Consider the following 18,501-nt stretch of genomic DNA (forward strand, 5'->3'; position numbering starts at 1 on the left):
AGCAGAGGTAGTCCCTATTTTTAGGTCGAGGACCGTCCGGTCTGCCGAAGGCAGAACCGGAAGTCGGAGATTTTTTGTTTTGGAGAAGAGGGGCTTGAACCCGCCCCTCTTCTCCCCTCTTCTCCATTGGCTGGCCTCTTGAATGCTGGCCAGCCATTGGAGAAGAGGCTTTGTCATTCCGAACAGGCCCCGTCCTTTTCGGATTCGGGGGCGTGTTTTTTTCAACTTTTCTAATTATCTCCTCCAGCCAATGGCAAGAGGAGAACACGCCCCCGAATCCGAAAGCGCCACTGCCTTTCTCCGAGGCATTTCTGCTTCGCCTCGGAGAAAGGCAGTGGTCCCTTCCGATGTTATGACCTGACAAAAGTGACATGGACAGCAGACTCCTTTTCAAGAAAAAGACAATAAATATGAGCGGGTCAATAGCGGTTTATTTGGACCCCCACACGACCCCCATAAAGTAGTTTGCCGTTTATCACAGGATTATCGACGTTTATAAGTACAACTTCCGCCGCTTCTCTGATTGAGTGCGGAGCTTTGCTTCGGCCCTGATGCGTCATCCATCATATCCGAGAGCCTAACCTTGCAGTAAATGAACAACGAAGGCTGCTGCTTGTGTATTCATCTTTTCTCCTTTAAAGTTCGGGTCCGGAGAGGCAGAGGGAACACACAGCTGGGATGTTGGTGAATGTGCACTTTGTTCATTGTGCGCCGAGGATTGCATCAGACGCCCTGGGACAGAGCTCCTGGTCGTCGGTGTTCGCAGCCATGCTAAATATGTGTGTTCTCGCAGTACGTGGTCCACAGCGGCGTCTGTCTGCCGCTGTGCGATCGTCCCCGGGCTCAGGGCCTGCCCCAGGCCTCCCGGCAGCTGCCCCCGACCCTCCATTTGGTCTGCCGCTGAGACAGATGCAACAGACTGGAAGAATGCGCTGGGAATGAGACAAGGCCGGACTCCTTTCAGATTACCAGGGCTCGAACAGGCCCGGTGGTGGGAAGGCCTGTTTTCTTGTGCAAACTCGTGAGAAGCTGCTGGTGCGTGCTTTTGTGCTTTTGTTAGTGAATTTGTCTGTCGGCCGTCTTTTGGAAAGGCATAAGGCAGGGCTGACACAAATGCGCATTCTCCCATGGTCAGCTTGTACAGACCAGCAACTGGAGGCCCCTCTGCTCCCCAACAAACGCCAGAAAACCGAGCTCACCCTCACCCAAATGCTGAGCGGCATGTGCTGTGCCTGGGCCTTGCACACACTCCATATTTTGTTTGAGTGAAAATGTACTTCTAATGACCATTTCCCACCGAAGTCACCGACAGGTTCATCCTGTGTCTGTCAACTTGCCGAAGTATGCCACTGAGTATTTAGGCCTGCCGGGGTTTTTCCGTGCAGTTAAAGTTTGATGGGCAGGAGGAACTGGCTACTGACAGAAGGGATGCGACTTGCATGTTTTCGACTGGGACAGAACTCAACAGCACTCGCCGGCAATCAACACCACACACAAGCACAGCTCCAGCCACCATGTACTGGGCACTCTGACCCACATAACAAGCATTGGCATAGCCAATAGGTCTCGCCTTTGGGACCTTTTAAGTGTTTAGCCATGCAACAGTTGTTGTTGCACCAAGAATATTGTGCTGCATAACTAAATACTTAGAAGGTCCCAAAAGCGAGACCTATTGGCTATGCCAATGATTGTTTAAAAGAAAGCGCATTAGTGCTATATAAAAAAGGTACACATTTTGCACAACTTTTTATTTAGTAAACTATCTTATATTGATTAATAAAAAAAAATGCTCGCCTCTTTTTGTAGGTGCATGCATCCCTTTTGGAGCACGCTCGTTGTACAGGCATTTAAAAAAGCAGAAGATAAAAAAATACCCAGAAAAAACAGGAGGGAGCTCGAAAACGTAAATTGCACTGGGTAGCATTGCTGAAACAAGCATTTACAATGCAATGGTCTCTGCAATATTATAGGTAGAACTATTGGTATTGCTCATTATTTTTTTAATCATTTTTGTATCCCTAAATAAATGGCATTGTCATTTCTATTGGCATTAGCTTTTTTTTGCATATGTGATACCTATTGCATTAGCAGAGAGAGAGTGAGGTATTGAAATAGAGAGTGAGGTAGTGAGAGAGAGTGAGGTAGATAGAGAGTGAGGTAGTGAGATAGAGAGTGAGGTAGTGAGGGAGAGGGATGTTGTGAGCTATAGCCATCACAACCTCCCGGAACAATCTAACAAATCTACAACAGAAATCTACTCTCGCGTTCGTTGCACAAAGAACAAGCATTTACAATGCAACGGTCTCGGCATTGTTAAAGTTAGAGATATTGGCATTGCTCATGACATTATTTTTGTTTCTGTTTTTGTTTTTAAAACATGTAGAGAAACGGCATTGTTATTTACAATGTCAATAGCTTAATCAGTGTGTGTGTGTGTGTGGCTCTGTGTGTGGGTGCAAATGCAATAGGTCTCGCATTTGAGAGTGATTAAGCTATTGACATTGTAAATAACAATGCCGTTTCTTTAAAGGTTTTAAAAACAAAAACATAAACAAAAATAATGTCATGAGCAATGCCAATAGCTCTAACTTTACCAATGCCGAGACCATTGCATTGTAAATGCTTGTTAAGAAGGGGTCGCCTCTGCTACCAGCCAATTATAGGCCAATCAGCCTAATAGATGTAGATCAGAAACTCTTTGCAAGGCTGATTTTGGATCGCCTGCTGGATTGGATAGAGGACTGTGAGATTCTAAGTCAGTATCAGGCGGGCTTTAGAAAGAGTGTATCCACTATTGACCAGATTTTTAGACTGGCTATGCTTTTTTGGAAGACGGCTAAGGTAGAGGGCGGCTCACTATATATTGTCTTTGTAGACCTGCGTGCGGCCTTCGATCTGGTTCCACGCAGGAAACTTTGGAATGTTTTACGGGACCTAGGAATACCTGCCCCTCTTCTGGATATTATTATAAGACTCCATACTCACAATTTCGCAAAGGTCAGGTATGGGAGAGAAGGCAATCTGTCATCTACCTTTCCCGTTGACAGGGGGGTCAGGCAGGGTTGCGTTCTGGCGCCTACCCTGTTCTGCCTCTATGTGAACGGAGTTATCTCCCACCTGAACGCGGTCCCTAACAGAGATGCACCAAAGCTTGGTGGTACAAGGATATCAGCGATTATGTTCGCTGATGATACCCTCTTACTCGCTAAAACACCAATGGGTATCCAGCGAGTTTTAGAGGGTTTTGTCTCGTTTTGTTATGATCGGGGGCTGGAAATAAACACGGCCAAAACGAAATTTATGATTTTTAATCCTCCCAAGTCATCCCGCCCAAATCCGGTCATAGATGGTGTGAGCCTGGAAAGAGTACAGACGTTTGAGTATTTGGGTTTGACTCTTAACGAAAATATGACCTTGGCACATCATCAGACCAAATCCCAACTTAAGTTAACTCAAAAGGCGGGGGGGATTATCAAATTGTGGAATAAGTCCACGACAAAACCTATTGGGCCCCCTCTCGAAATTTACAAAATGCAGGCACGTGGGGCAATAGCCTATGGTGGTGAACTGTGGGGACACAACTGTGCCCCTGCAAATACTGCCACGGAAAACAAGTTTCTTAGGCAGTTAGTTTCCCTGCCTACTAGTTCACCCCTTCTTCCCCTCGGGCTTGATCTGGGAATAAGATCATTAGAGGAGGAGCTGGGCTTGAAGCCTCTAACTTTTTGGAGGCGCCTATGGGTAACCCCCGAACTCTTTAGCTATAGGCAAGAGCTTAAGGAACTATTAAAAATCCCAAATATATGGAAACTCCCCTGGCTAAAATACATTAAGCAGGAATTTGAGAGGTTGGGCTGCCCTTTATTGTGGACAAATCCGGAAGAGGCCTGTAGAAATATATCGCGTGACGACCTGGTTAACATATACTATGATTATAATCTGTCTGCTTGTTTATTGTATGATCAAATGGGGATAATGTCTAGTACCTTCATAATAGCGAAAGATTACTATAAGATGGAGACTGTTTTGGATGACATTAGTCACATTGGTTTAAGGAAGCTCTTTCTCCAATGGAGATACAACTCCCTACCAATAAGAGCCCTTACTAGTAGATGGCCTCCATCTACCAGCAAAAACTGCCCAGCCTGCTCTGAGGAGCTGGAGAATGATATCCACGTTATGTTCTTTTGTCCTTCTTACCTGAAGCCCAGGAAGAAGTGGATCATTCCCCTGTGTAGAAGCCGGGGGATTAGGCAATGTTTGCTTTCTTATCGAATATTAAAAACTGACCTATCCTCACTAACTGTTTTTGCAGTAAGTACATTTTTAGCAGCCATGTGGAATATCAGAAGAAATGTTGTGGCAAAATGAGATTTGGTGCATCCATGTTTAGCTCAAAGGCCTTGAAGTCTACAAATGAGGAGTGGCAATTCCGTTGATTTCATGCATAAATGAAGAAATTGTTATGATTATTAATTGTGATGGGAAAATGTATTTTAGATTTTATACTATACCTTGTAAAGATTTGTTTGGTAATGTATTGTGATTTCTTTTATGACTTTTTTAAGTCGAAATAAAGATAATGAAATGAAAAAAACAACATATCTGTCTTCTATGTTAACTCTATCTAGCAAAGATTCCAGATGCCACGTCTTGCAGCGCCAACTCATTCACTTTAATTTGACTTCTAAATTCTAGGTCAAAAACATCTTTTGTGATAAATACCCACTTTGAACCCAAATCAGCCGTAAGTACTAACTCTTTTGGTAAGGTTCCTTGGTGGGCACTGTGATTCATCATTACCCTCACTCTTGACTGTGAGATGTTGGCCTGATATATGCTGTCCACTACTTATAGTGGGCACCTTGTATCAGTCCAAACAACCCCTTATGGTGAATGGTTAAAGACAACCTTTATTGAAAGCTATCCTAGTGGTAGCTATGGAGAGCAGCCTTCAGGCTAAGTCTTGAAGGAATGTAAAGCAGCTTGTTCTACCAGTCTATAATCTCTTGAATGACCAAATGAAAGGACAACCACACCAGGTATATATTTAAAATATATGTATTTAAGATAAAACACACCCCTCTGGTCTCTTTATGAGACTGGAGTTCGAAGTACTTAATTTACAAGTTAGCAATCAACAGTAATAGCACAAATACACGTTTGGGCCCTAGGGGCGTACCAAACCATATACCAATAAAGTGGTATAAGAACCACGACTGAACTAGACACAAGGCCTAGAGCCTGTAGAATCGCTGGGACCCCAAGGAAACACCCAAGGCAGTGACACGGGACCCACGGGGCCGTGTGCAGTGTGTAAACACAACCGCAGGTTCCCATTAGCTTCTATGGGTAATGTCGCGGTTGGAAAATGAAAGATTAGGGACACTTAGAATCGAGTCAGGACCAAACCCTTTTGGACTTAGGAAGTTCTAGGGCTAGCACCCACGGGAGCACCTGAGTACTCGTGTTACCTCACCCAGGGAAGCCGGGTGCATAGGTGTCTTTTGGTGTCGGGTCCCGTCGTCGATTTCAATGAGAGCTGGCGAAGAAGTGCTGCTGCTGTGAAGAGGATGAAGTGTCCAAAGCGATCCAAGCCTGGATCTAGGATGGAAGGAACCTGAAAGCAGAGGGGACAGAGTCTGGGTCACTTACCAGTGACCAAGGGCAGGATGGACCAATGCCCATAGATGTCGGGTGCTTCAGGTGAGTTGACAGGTGTCTTGACTCTTCAGCCATGAGGTCCAGGAGGTGCCGATGATGACCAGGAGCTGGATTTGAGCTGTCCCACGAAGTCTGTTGAGTGCTGCAGTGTTGTCGACCAGATTGAACCCAACAAGCCTTGGCAACGACAAGTTACTGGAAATCAGAGAAAGGACTGCGGTGCAGACCAGCAAGGTCTGGGGGACTCACCCAGTGAGGGTAAGTTAGGGCACGTCTGGAGCAACCAGGAAAGCCCAATCAGAAGAGGAGTTGCCTTCGTGGGGACCTACTGGTCCAACGGGCTAGCGATCGCGAAGGAGCCTCAAGCGGTCGCACTTGAAACTGGCCCACGGGTCACTGGTGGAGTGGAGGACAGCAATCTTCGGTGCAGGAGGTGCTCAAGGCTGGTGCTACTTGGAGCCCAAAGCACAACTTCGAGGAAGACCAGGAAGATGATGGATCAGTAAAAGATCACGGTGTCCAGGGGTCACGGTTCCACATCACCCACGATAGCCACGGCCTCAGATTTGCTGTCGACTCAGGGTAGCCTCAGCGAAGTCTGGAAATCCAACTCTGGGGGATGCAGAGACTTCGGCGTCCAGCGGGAGCTTCAGAATTGCAGACTGGTCAGTCGCTTCTTTGGTGCCTGCCAAGCAGGGGAGTCACTCCTTGATCCCAAGGGAGATTTCTTCAGTCTTCTAGTTAAAATAGAACGTCGAAGGTCCAGGATATATGTTGCAGTGTTTCGTCCAGGGTAATCTAAAGTCGCAAGGACTGGATTCCCATACTTATACAAAGTTTGGAGGTTGGACATACTCTAGGGACCCACCTATGGCAGGGTTTGGAAAGAGGGGGGGTTACACCCATTTCCTTTGTCCAGTTTTGCGCCAGAGCAGGGGCAGGTAGCCCCTGCAGCCGGTTTGAACTGGACTATGCACAGGGACACCAAGTGTGCCCCCAGTGCAGGACTTCAAGCACCAGAGTGCTCCCGCCCAGCCCCAATACACATCTGCCTGTCTGGGGAGGTGGTTACACCTCCCTGGGACAGGAAACCTATTGTCCAGGCCTCCCCTGCGGGAGTTTCGGTCAGCAGCAAGAGGCCAGACCCGTTTCTGTGGCAGTGGCATCCATTTTGTGATGCCAGGGCTGTAGAAAGTCTTTACCGGGTTAGACCAGTGTGAACATGTCTCTCCCTCTAGAAGGGTGGAATGCTACCCCCGCTGCCAGAACTGGCGGGGGTTAGTATTTCAAAGCGTTTGACACCAAACACGAAATGTTTCTGTGCAGCCAGTCCAAAGTTAGCATTTACCGCGAGGTTATAACGCACTTAAGAGTATATGGTCAGGCTGCACCACAAACAGCATCAGGGGAGGTACTCCGAATGCTGCAGAGGGGCTCTGCTCATGCAGGGGCACCCTCTCACATAAAAACCAAGCACTCTGCCTTCAGGATTGTCAAGGCCTGCCAGAGGAGTGACTTATAGGTTTTATATGTGTGTGCAGTGATAGTGATAAATACCACTGTAAGGAGTGCAGGCACCACCTTAGCCAGGCTGCAGTAGCAGACCTGTGGTGTCATTTTAGAGTGCTTCCCAGGGGTGGCATAATACATACTTCAGCCCCTGGTAGGCCTCTGAGGCACCTTTGCCCTAGGTACATAGTATACCATATACTAGGGGCTTATAAGCCACTCCAGAATCCAATTAGAAATGTACATGGAAACCATTTTAGAGAGGAAGCAGCTAGGCTGGGGTCCTGATTAGCAGGGTCACAGCCAGACTAAGGTAGAAAAACAGTGAAACACCAGCAAACAGTGGGGGTACCCACGTGAAGCAGATCCTACTCTCCTACACAACCCCCCCCCCCCCCCAACACAGGGACTTTAAACTAACCTTGACCATTTGAGTCTTCATGTTCTAAGTGGAAATACCTAGAGAGTCCAAAATAGTGGTTCCAGACAACGGCGGACACGGTGACCGCACTACCCTGTGTTGTTCCCTTTGTTGTCACCTGGTAGTCAAATGTGGGGTGAGCGTGCATAGACCAACTCCAGCACTCGCCGTCGTTGAGTGCCAGCTGCTGTGCAGAAAACTGATAGACTGGGATTTGGTGGAGTGGTGCACAGCTCGTTAATGCAACAGTGGTGGTCAAATAGTCAATGAGTCCTGATGTATAGTAAATATTTTTTTATTTTCTCAGAAATAGTTTGCCAGCCAAGGCGTTTCGTTCAAGAATTGAACTTCTTCAGGGCATAAATGAGCATTCTTGTTGAATCAAAATGATAAGGTGGCAAGTGTTCAGCGCGGGGGCCGCCTTGATAAGGGCCTCTGTGCGCTAAGTCTGGAACTGGCCCGAGGTCGGGGGTCGGGGGTCAGCGGTCCGTAACCCGGAAATTGATTCAACAAGAATGTTCATTTATGCCCTGAAGAAGTTCAATTCTTGAACGAAACGCGTTGGCTGGCAAACTATTTCTGAGAAAATAAAAAAAGATTTACTATACATCAGGACTCATTGACTATTTGACCACCACTGTTGCCTTAATGAGCTGTGCACCACTCCACCAAATCCCAGTATACCTAGAGAGTCCATCTGCATTGGCATGGTTACTCCCAGGTCTATGTTCCACTGTAAAGTCCATCCTCTTTAGGGAAATGGACCACCTAAGCAGTTTGGGGTTTTCACCCTTCATTTGTTTTAGCCATAAGAGGGGCGTTTGGTCTGTCTGAACAAGCAAGTGAGTACCAAACAAGTATGGCCTCAACTTCTTCAGAGCCCAAACCACAGCAAAGGCCTCCCTCTCAATGGCTGACCAACGTTTCTCTCTAGGGGTCAGCCTTCTGCTTATGAAAGCTACTGGCTGATCCTAACCTTCATCCTTAAATTGTGACAGTACATGTGGTACCCCCAATTCAGATGCATCTGTTTGGGCAATGAACTTCTTGGAGTAATCAGGACTCTGTAGAATGGGAGCAGTGCACATGGCCTGTTCAGGTCATCAAATGCCTTTTGACAGCTAGCTGTCCACTGAACCTTTTTTGGCATTTTGTTTAGAAGTTAAGTCATTCAGGGGTGTCACTATTGATCCATACCCCTTGACAAATCTCCTATAGTACCCAATCAGGCCTAAGAAGGCTCTCACCTGAGTTTGGGTAGTTGGAGCAACGCAGTCCATGATGGTTTGGATTTTGCTCTGCAGTGGTTGAACCTGGCCCCCACCTACAAGGTGGCCCTGGTACACAACCTGACTCTGCCCTATCTGGCACTTGGCGGCCTTGATAGTGAGGCCTGCCTTTTGCAGGGCCTCCAAAACATTCGTTGGGTGGACCATGTGATCCTCCCAGGTGGAGCTAAAGACAGCAATATCATCTAGATAAGCTGCGCTGTAGGCCTCCAGACCTGTGAGAACTGTATTCACCAACCTTTGGAAAGTGGCAGGTGCATTCTTCAAACCAAAGGGCATCACCACAAACTGGTAGTGCCCACTGGGGGTCGAAAATGCAGTTTTTTGGCTTTGCATCATCAGCTAGTCTGATCTGCCAGTAGCCAGCTGTCAAGTCAAATGTGCTAAGGTAGTTGGCTGACCATAAGCTCATCTGCCCTTGGAATTGGATGGGCATCAGTCCTAGTGACTGCATTAAGACCCCTGTAGTCCACACAAAACCTCATCTCTCTTTTCCCACCACTGGTATGAGGTTTTGGCACAAGGACCACTGGTCTAGCCCAGGGGCTATCTGAGGGTTCAATAACTCCCAAATCCAACATTTTCTGGACTTCTGTCCTGCTACAGTCCCTGACATGGTCAGGTTGCCTATAAATCTTATTTTTCAGAGGCAGACTGTCCCCAGTGTCCACTTCATGAGTGCACCAGGTAGTCGGACTTGGAGTCAGAGAAAACATGTGTCTGAACTGATTGAGCACCTGTCTGCAATCAGTTTGCTGCTGGGCAGTGAGGCTGCCTGCCAAGGCCAACTCCATCAACTGAACCACCATCAGGGTTCTGTGAGAGGAGGTCAGGGAGTGGGTCACTCTCTTCCTCCTGTCCCTCATCAGTAGCCATGAGCAAGCCCATGTCAGCCCTATCTACATATGGCTTTAGCCTGTTGACATGGAGAACCCTATGGGAACTCCTTGGAGTTCCTAGGTCTACAAAGTAAGTAACCTCTCCCTTTTGTTCAACAGTAGTGTGGGGTCCACTCCATTTGTTTTGGAGAGCTGCTGGGGCCACAGGCTCCAACACCCACACTTTCTGTGGTGGCTGGTTAACAGTCAGAACAGCCTTTTGGTCATGTCAGGCTTTTTGCAGTTCCTGGCTAGCCTCAAGGTTTTGAGTTGCCTTTTTCATGTACTCAGCCATCCTGGAGCAGAGACCAAGTACATAGTTCACTATGTCTTGCTTTGGGGGCTTGAGAGGTAACTCCCAACCTTCCTTCACCAAACACAATGGACCCCTGACAGGGTGACCAAACAAAAGTTCAAAGGGGCTGTAGCCAACCCCCTTTTGTTGCACCTCCCTGTATGCAAACAAAAGGCAGGGCATTTGAATGTTCCATCTTCGCCTAAGCATTTCTGGGAGCCCTTTAATCATGCCCTTTAAGGTTTTGTTGAACCTTTCCACCTTACAACCAAAACATTGCATTGTGGGTGATAGGGTCTGGTAAATTTGTTAGTCACTCCACACTCCTTCCACATTGCCCTTAAGTAACCAGACATGAAGTTGGCACCTCTGTCTGATACCACCTCCTTAGGAAAACCCACTCTTGAGAAAACTCCCAACAGGGCCCTTGCCACCACAGGTGCTGTAGTGGTCCTAAGGGGTATAACTCCATCATTTTCTCCAGTGTTGAACATTACAGGTTTTCTTACAGGTGATCGCAGCCTAGTGTTTTGTTGGGCTTCCAGCCAATCACAGGTGCTCAAACATTAACCAGTTTTCACAGGATCTGGGCTTCATGCCTGTGACCTCAAAGGTGAAGATCTTGCCCTGTTTATCACATGAAAATGACAGATGTATTTTGCTTTGGAAAACAAAATAATTTACAGCATGGTGTTACTAGATGCAAGAGGACAAAGCAAATGTCTAATTGTCCTTTTGATAATTGCCGTTCAATATGTCCTTGGCGTTTGGCGTTACAAATTCCTCAATCTTGTCCCGCCACTAAGGTGTTCCATCCTATAATGACATTGATTGGCAGCATTTTTCCTTTGTTCAACCACTTACCACCGAAAAAAGAAACATGCGCTTGTGATGGCCCCAGAGATGCTATTCGATTACAGCCTGGCAAAGAAGTCCCAGGGAAGCCCTGCCCTGGTGGAGATGATTCGGGCAATGAGGATCCGCTGCTGCCGACATCTTAGTGTGCTGGTCCATGAGCTGGAAGTTCCTTGTTTCATCTCGATTGTATCTACTTCGATTTTCACATGGTGACGATGCGGATTATTGGTACTTTTAGGGTTTCTACAAATGAAATAGTTGGCTTGTATATTGGAAAACTGTAATTTGTAGTGGGGTGATGGTAGCCGCAGTTACTAGCTGTAAACGGATCACTAATGATGGAAGTGCAGGTATTCCTTCGACAGTGCTGCCCATTTAGTCGATGACATGAAACCTTTTCAAGATGCTTAAGTGGAAGTATCCATTGCAAATGCCCGGACTAACGTAGTGTAACTCCGCAGGGTGGCTATATAATTTTTCTAGATATTAACGGGCACCTGTATACAGGTGGCCCAACCAAAAAGACAAAAAATGTCAATAGTGAGGCACACTGGTAAATGAAGTTAAATATCGAATTTCCCAACAATAATGTAGATTGGGTGCACACTAGGTATCTCTCTCTGACCTGAGGGGAGTGGATCCAAACTAGTATGAAGCACCAAGATAAAATACTTCGTGTCCCTCGGATGCACTCCGTCGGTGGTCCGCGAAAGACCTAACGGTTATTAAATCAAATCCACAAAAAGTCTTTATATGATTTTTGATTTCCAAGGATTCTTCTTAATTATTCACTGTAATTCATTATAATGATACTCTTCATATATGAATGGGTAAATTGGATTCAATACATCTTGAATAACCAAGTTGCGTGTGAATATCCTTTGGATAATCCCAATGCATTTCGAGTCAGGAGACTCTTCATCAGGGGATAGTAATCCTATAAATGAATAAACGAATTTACTATACATTTCAAGACATAGAACCTTAGGGTAAGAACAACTTAAAAATAATACCATGCTTCAAAATGCCATGAATAACGTAGTGAGGAATACATAGAGAGAAAAAGTAAAACTATATACAGTGTAAGCAACTGGATACCATTGCAAGAGTAAGGAGGGTGGTGAAACCTGCGCGATTAAGAGGGTGCACAGGAGGTAAAAACAGAGGAAGTGGCGCGTGTCGATAGCCCGCGGTGAGAAAATGCGTAATTAAGAGGGTGCACAAAGTTCATAACCAGAAGGTGAAACAGAGGAAATGGTGCACGCCGATAGTCCGTGGTGAGAAAATGAACAAAATACAGAACGGTTAACGTGAAAAAAAACGTCGGAATTCTAGGAAAGAAAGTAAACCGTGGTGAACCGAACCAAAGAATGTGAACTACTCTATAGTTAGTGAATATGTAAATTTACAATAAGGATGGCCGGGCGGAATACCGCATATACGTAATATAATCGAGGTTCAACCCTGCGTGAAATCTGAGAATAAAAACAGAAAAGTGAAGTGCGTGCTGCACAAGGAGCAAGTCGCTCGAAGAAACGAAGCGCCGAAAGGAGAACGCTTTACCAGTAGACCGTGATTTCCCGATGTGTAATCCGCAACACAAGGTAGCTATCGGTTGTAAACGTGTCGATTTTTAAACACGTCGCGGATATGTAAGACAAGGAAAAAGGACTGCTCAAAGAGGGAAGTATTTTATGAGCGCCATGTTGGTAACTATTAGTTACGGGCGCGTCAAAAGACATGTCACAGAAGGGTAGAGAAAGGGGAAACAGACTATTCTAAATAGATTGATATGATTCATGGGCGCCATATTGGAATGGTGTGCAAATAGATAAACAAGAATGAAGTAATAAAAAGGAAGATGATAAAGAAGCTAATAGTAAAGTAGAGGAGTGAGAGTGATGGCGGATAGGAAAAGGTGAAGACTGAGTAAAATTCAAATAAGAACAAATGGTGCCAGTGACATAGTAAACATGGTGCAGTACCCAGATACATAGATCACAAAAAACCGCTGTATTCTAAACGGTCATTGAGCCCTTTAGGCTGACCAGAATCGAGTTTTTTTATCCAAATGAGTTCTTTTTGTGATAGTCTTTTTCTATTGTCAACTCCTTGTGTCATGTTCACGACTTCAAGTACCAGGAATCTCAGTTGACTGATGTTATGTCTCTCGTTATTAAAATGTACCGCAACAGGGGATTTTTCAGATTTGGTTCTAATGTTGCTCTTATGTTCTGTTAATCTCACCTTGATTTTTCGTTCGGTCTTTTCCACGTATGTTAGTCCGCAGGGACATTTTAATAAATACCACATGTGGCAGTGGTGTATAGCTGAATGGGTGTTCCTTTGGTGGGATGTGGAATACTGGTACCTTTAATTATATTGTTGCAGTGACCACAGTTTAAGCAAGGGATTGTTCCTCTGTGAATGGTTGTTTCCGGTTTTGGGGGTTTTGATAAAAGTTCCTTCAAATTTCTTGTGCGTTGGTATGCAAATAATGGCTGGGAGTGCTTCATACCAACCAAAAAGACAACACTCTTCATAGTGTACAGAGAAATGAGTACAAAGCAAACTGATTAAAGTGTGCAAAATGAAACCACCTTCTTGTTTGTCCTGTGTGCAAAAAAGGACATTGCTAAAAAAAAAAGTTCATGAGACATATTGATGGGGGGGCATGGGTTAGCTGCTTGTGACTCCAGCTCTTTCAGTGGTCCATGGTGTTTCCTTCTCTGACGTACAAATACAAAGCCGGTACGGCTCTAGTGCTCTATGCCCTGAGTGGGACAAAAAGGAAGGGTAGCAGGCTATTGTCCTCTAGTTTTGAGAGGAACATTGTTGTGCTTATGCACAACAATGTTCCTCTCAAATCTAGAGGAAAGACAATTTAAGGCTGGTCTCGTATGTATTAAGTGCAAAGGACCACTCTTCAAGACACATTGAAACAATGCAAACCATTAATCGTTGTCCGTGACACCAGAAACAAGAAAGAGAATGAAGTGAACAAAACAACTGATCCTAAACATTAAGGATACTTCAAAGCAAGCAATCACTTTCGTCGGCTTCCAGAAACAAGCCAATGAAGCGTGTAGATTCATAACACCTTTCTGTACCTTTGCATGATGGTTTTGCCACGCCAGACCTACAAATCTTAGGTTAGTTTGTTGTTAATATCGAAAAGCTACATTGAAGGCATAAGTGCAGTCTCATCGCCATGGGGTGACTTTAAGTAGACAAGTAGGAAAATATAGGTATCCCAGAAAAGTAGATTAAGCATTGCAAGACAATCTAAACATCACTCTTGTTGGTATTTTCTCCATTAAGCAGCACTTCGTGATGTTATGTCCCTGGTTTACCATTTTTCATGTAAATTTATTTGCTTCCATAATTGCTCATATTGTTTGTTGTTATATTTGGAATATTTTTAAAGTAAACTTAAATTGAGTATTGTGTAAGAAGAAAAGTAAGGCTCGTATAGGGGACGTCTTAATCCGTGTTGTGTACGTTGTCTTAAGATAAACTGTATTTTGCGGAGGAGCTGTAATCGATGATAATCATGTTTATTCACCCCTTGATGTGTGCAAAGAATTTTTCAATCTTTCTTCAGCATAGATTACTTCTGTTGAAGAAGCAGACATTTTATATAGATTATTACACATTTTTTATTTAATTTGTCTCATTAAACACTTATTCTATTTTTCTGTCAATCTAACAGGTCACAAAAGAGCAGTCCTAGAGGAAACTGATAAACAACTGTGTGTACAATTCATTCAGAAGTTTGGACACCTTCTTGTTGTGATCCAAGAAGCTTCTTCCCAGGCACCAGGTGATGCCAACTAATTTGGTGTATTTTTAGTTAAACAAATTTGAACTAAAACCTGGAAACCTTAACCCAGTACAGATTGCCCATCAGTGTGATTACTGTAAAGAGGAATTCCAGAGCAAATATTACTTTTTGTACGCCCGGTCTTACACCAGCTAAGCAATCAATATCCACCAAACATGTAACGTCATCGTTAAAGAGAACTTTTAGTCCTCATACGTCACATGAGAGACATGCCACGCAAATGTACTGAACATATTACGGTACGTGTAAAGGGAACACGGAGCCTCAGAAGAAACATACAGGAGCCAGACCACACTAAAGTACTGAAGCTGGCTGCAGGGAATTTGGAATATCAGAAGAGTAACACAAGAGAGACCACGCAGATGTTCTGAATTTGACAAAGGCTTCCATGCTAACTCAGCTTTAATGAGACAGTAGAGCGACTTACCGTAGCAACTCAAACTTAGTAGCACTACTCTTAGGAGATTTCACACCAATTTAGTCCATACAATAAACATATGTTAGGAAACTTTACTAATGAGTCCTGAAAAGAAACGCAGTGAGAGAAGGCCAAATAAATGTACTCTGTGCAACAAAACCTTTTCCTTTAAATTAGGTCTTGTGAGACACCAGTTAATTCACTCTGGGGAGAAGCCATACAAATGCAATACTTGTGAGAAAGTGTTTAATAGAAGTGAATCTCTGAAGCAACACAAAGCAAGTCACTCAGGGCTAAGACCCTTTATATGTTCAAAATGTGGCAAAACCTTCATTTCAAAACAATATCTCTCACAACATGAAAAATACCATTCCAAGGTAAAAACATATCAATGTTCTGAATGCGACAAAGCTTTCTTTTTCAGGAAATCTTTACTGGACCATCACAAAGTCCATACCGGGGAGAGACCACATAAATGTACTGAATGTAACAAGTCTTTTGCTGTAAAGGGAACCTTCATTCGCCATCAGAAAGTCCACACTGGGGAAAAACGCTACAAATGTACTGAGTGTGACAAAGCTTTCCATGTAAATAATCTTCTGCAGATACACCAAGCACACCACACCGGGTTAAGACCACACAAATGTACCGAATGTGAGAAGGCTTTTCTCACAAAACACCAACTCTGGCAGCATCACAACACCCACACTGGGGAAAAACTTTATAAATGTGCTGAGTGCAGCAAAGCCTTCAGTACAAAATCTAATCTAAAGAGTCACCAAGCACGCCACACAGGGTTAAGGCCATTTAAATGCTCGCAGTGTGACAAAGCCTTCAGTGAGAAAGGACAACTAACGTGGCACCAGATGATTCATAGTGACGAGAAATCCTATAAATGCACAGAGTGTGACAGGGCTTTCTTTAGAAAGCGACAACTAATAATACACTGCAGAATACACACTGGCGAAAAACCATATGAGTGTACGCAATGTGACAAGGCTTATAGATCACAGGGACAGCTATCACGACACCAGAAAGTACACTCTGGGGTAAAACCGCATAAATGCACAGAATGTGAAAAGGCTTTCATTGATAAAGCATATCTATTGATACACCAGAGAATCCATACTGGTGAGAAACCATATAAGTGTTCCGAGTGTGACAAAGCTTTTATTAAAAACAGAGCATTAATAGAGCATAAGAGAACCCATACCGGTGAGAAGCCATATCCATGCACTGAATGCGACAAAGCTTTCACTACAAAGTCCCATCTAACAATACACCATCGAAGCCACACAGGGGTAAAACCATATAAATGTACCGAGTGCAAGAAGGCTTTTAGTACCAGCGGCTACTTAAAGCTGCACAAGAAAATCCACACTCGTGAGAGTGGAGAGAGGAGATAATTGGATGTTTTTTTTGCAGAACCAGTGTCGTATTGCTCTTGTTGAAAACGGTTTAATTGGAATCCTCATTGATTCATTGGTGCAGCACATACTGTAGCACTCGGGTCAGCTCGGAGAGGACTGCCAAGAATTAGCATATGTGCATAAAATCAAGTCCTATATCTCATGTAGATTACTTGCAGCTGCTTTGAGGGATGCTTCTGTGGCATCATGACAGCAGTCTTGGACATAATTTCGACTCCTCGCAGAACAGTGATCGTGCCATAACGGGTGATCCATCCTGTATTATTTTAGGCACACATGGTTTAATTGTGTTTCCGCTGGTGTAATGGATGGCACCTTTGAAATATTTTATGCAAGCTTGGCCTATTTGTTACAGTAGTGCTGACATCTTTGCTGTGGCGTTAATCCATAATGAGTGTTGATAGTCTAACTACAGCTGCCATAAACGAGCATCTGAAAACGAAAAGCTGTAAGATAACCCTGTGTATTGGACAAAAGATGACCTTGAAATTTCTGCTACGTATACATGGGTATTATGATCTCGGGTTGCTTTGGGATTAATGCACTGTTCTGTTGCTGCATGGATAAAAAAATGTGCCAAACATTGAGACATGCTAGATTTGGCAAGGTCTGAATTGCAAATTGTAAATCCTTTGATTAATCAGAATATCTATACAAGGATGGCGCATCGCTTCCACTGTCAAAGGGTGTCCACCCTTAGTTTTGCTGCTGAGATTTTGCGCGAGGATGTGCAGCAATACCAAGACTTCGGCAATGTTTCCCATTTTTTTCCTTCTGCTGGAGTAAACCCTATTGACGGCCTCACAACAGCACCTAGAGCTTGAAACTGTACACTGACCAAGGATGCTAAAGAGCGGGGTGTTCAATTCTGACTGTGGCATTCGATTATCTTCTCTTCTTCTTTCTTTCAGTCTAGCAGTAGTAATCATTCATCTGAACAATTTCAGTACCATTCTTCATCAACACCAGTCTTGTAGTACAATTATTACTAATACTTTCAAAGACGTTCTGCTTGCAGTGTTCATTTTTGTTTAAAAATATATTAGACACAAGGAGGTTCGTTACCATTATTACAAGCTTGTAAAAATGTACCAAAATTCAAGATACTGTGTAAAACAATATATTTGTACTGATTGTTGGAAAACTTCCAATAAAAATTATCATGTAATATATCAGTTATTATTTTTTTTTTTTAACATTTTAACTGTTTTAACCTGTTTTGTATACACCTGTGTCTGTTCTTTCATGGCTATTAACCAAAATAAAGAAATATTGATTGAATATATCAGTTAATGCACAATAGCTGTGTCTAGGTATTTATATTTTTTACATATTTTCATAGGGTCACAAAAATTGAGCATGTTGGAAAGCTGAGATTTGAATCCTGTTTTTTAGTTACACATTGTGCTGTTAACCCCCTGGATATCTCCTTCTTCTGTCCCTTTACCACCAAAGAACAATGCATTATGTGCAATTATTTCTTGGCCTTTATTAATACACTGTACCTACTATGTAAATAGGTGCATTGTATGTTAATTCAGTGTGACTTGATTATGTGCACAAAATCAGAATGTTCCTCTTGAACCATATTTTTTTATTTTTGCCTTCCAGACAGCGCGAGGCCTATTGTGGGCTTACCAAGAACACACAGGGGTCTACACCTGCCCATTGTTTTCCTTTGGCTGCCTTTATTGTCACTCACGTATTTGATGGCTTTCCTTATCGACCTTGTGTTTAGATCTCTCCATCGTCTTCCCCCTAAATGCTTAGGCCAGTGTACTCCTTGTTGCTTTCACATGTGTGCTGTTTTCTCTCATATACATCTTCCCCCACCTCATGCTCTGTTGCTCACTCCCTTATATGATTCCTAAACCCCATGTTCCTTGCTTTTACAA

The 18,501-nt window shown here is 44.0% G+C and overlaps 2 protein-coding genes across 5 annotated transcripts in view; one reads left to right on the plus strand and one right to left on the minus strand.

The window, feature by feature from the left end:
* LOC146839142 (uncharacterized) overlaps positions 1-17,776 on the plus strand; it is a 54,033-nt gene extending 36,257 nt beyond the window's left edge. For 3 of the 4 annotated variants that reach the window (XM_085603187.1, XM_085603186.1, XM_085603184.1), the window contains exon 3: positions 14,627-17,776. In XM_085603187.1, the coding sequence (XP_085459313.1) occupies positions 15,275-16,582 (1,308 nt within the window). In that variant the 5' untranslated portion in view covers positions 14,627-15,274 and the 3' untranslated portion in view covers positions 16,583-17,776. Of the gene's footprint in view, positions 1-4,697; positions 4,748-14,626 lie in introns of those variants that run through there. The other variant, XM_085603188.1, reaches the window with a different exon arrangement.
* The window catches only part of LOC146839140 (uncharacterized), a 366,458-nt gene that overhangs the window by 153,362 nt on the left and 194,595 nt on the right, over positions 1-18,501 (minus strand).

The sequence above is a fragment of the Triturus cristatus genome, chromosome 4_2 (assembly GCF_964204655.1).
Source record: "Triturus cristatus chromosome 4_2, aTriCri1.1, whole genome shotgun sequence".
Lineage (NCBI taxonomy): Eukaryota > Metazoa > Chordata > Amphibia > Caudata > Salamandridae > Triturus > Triturus cristatus.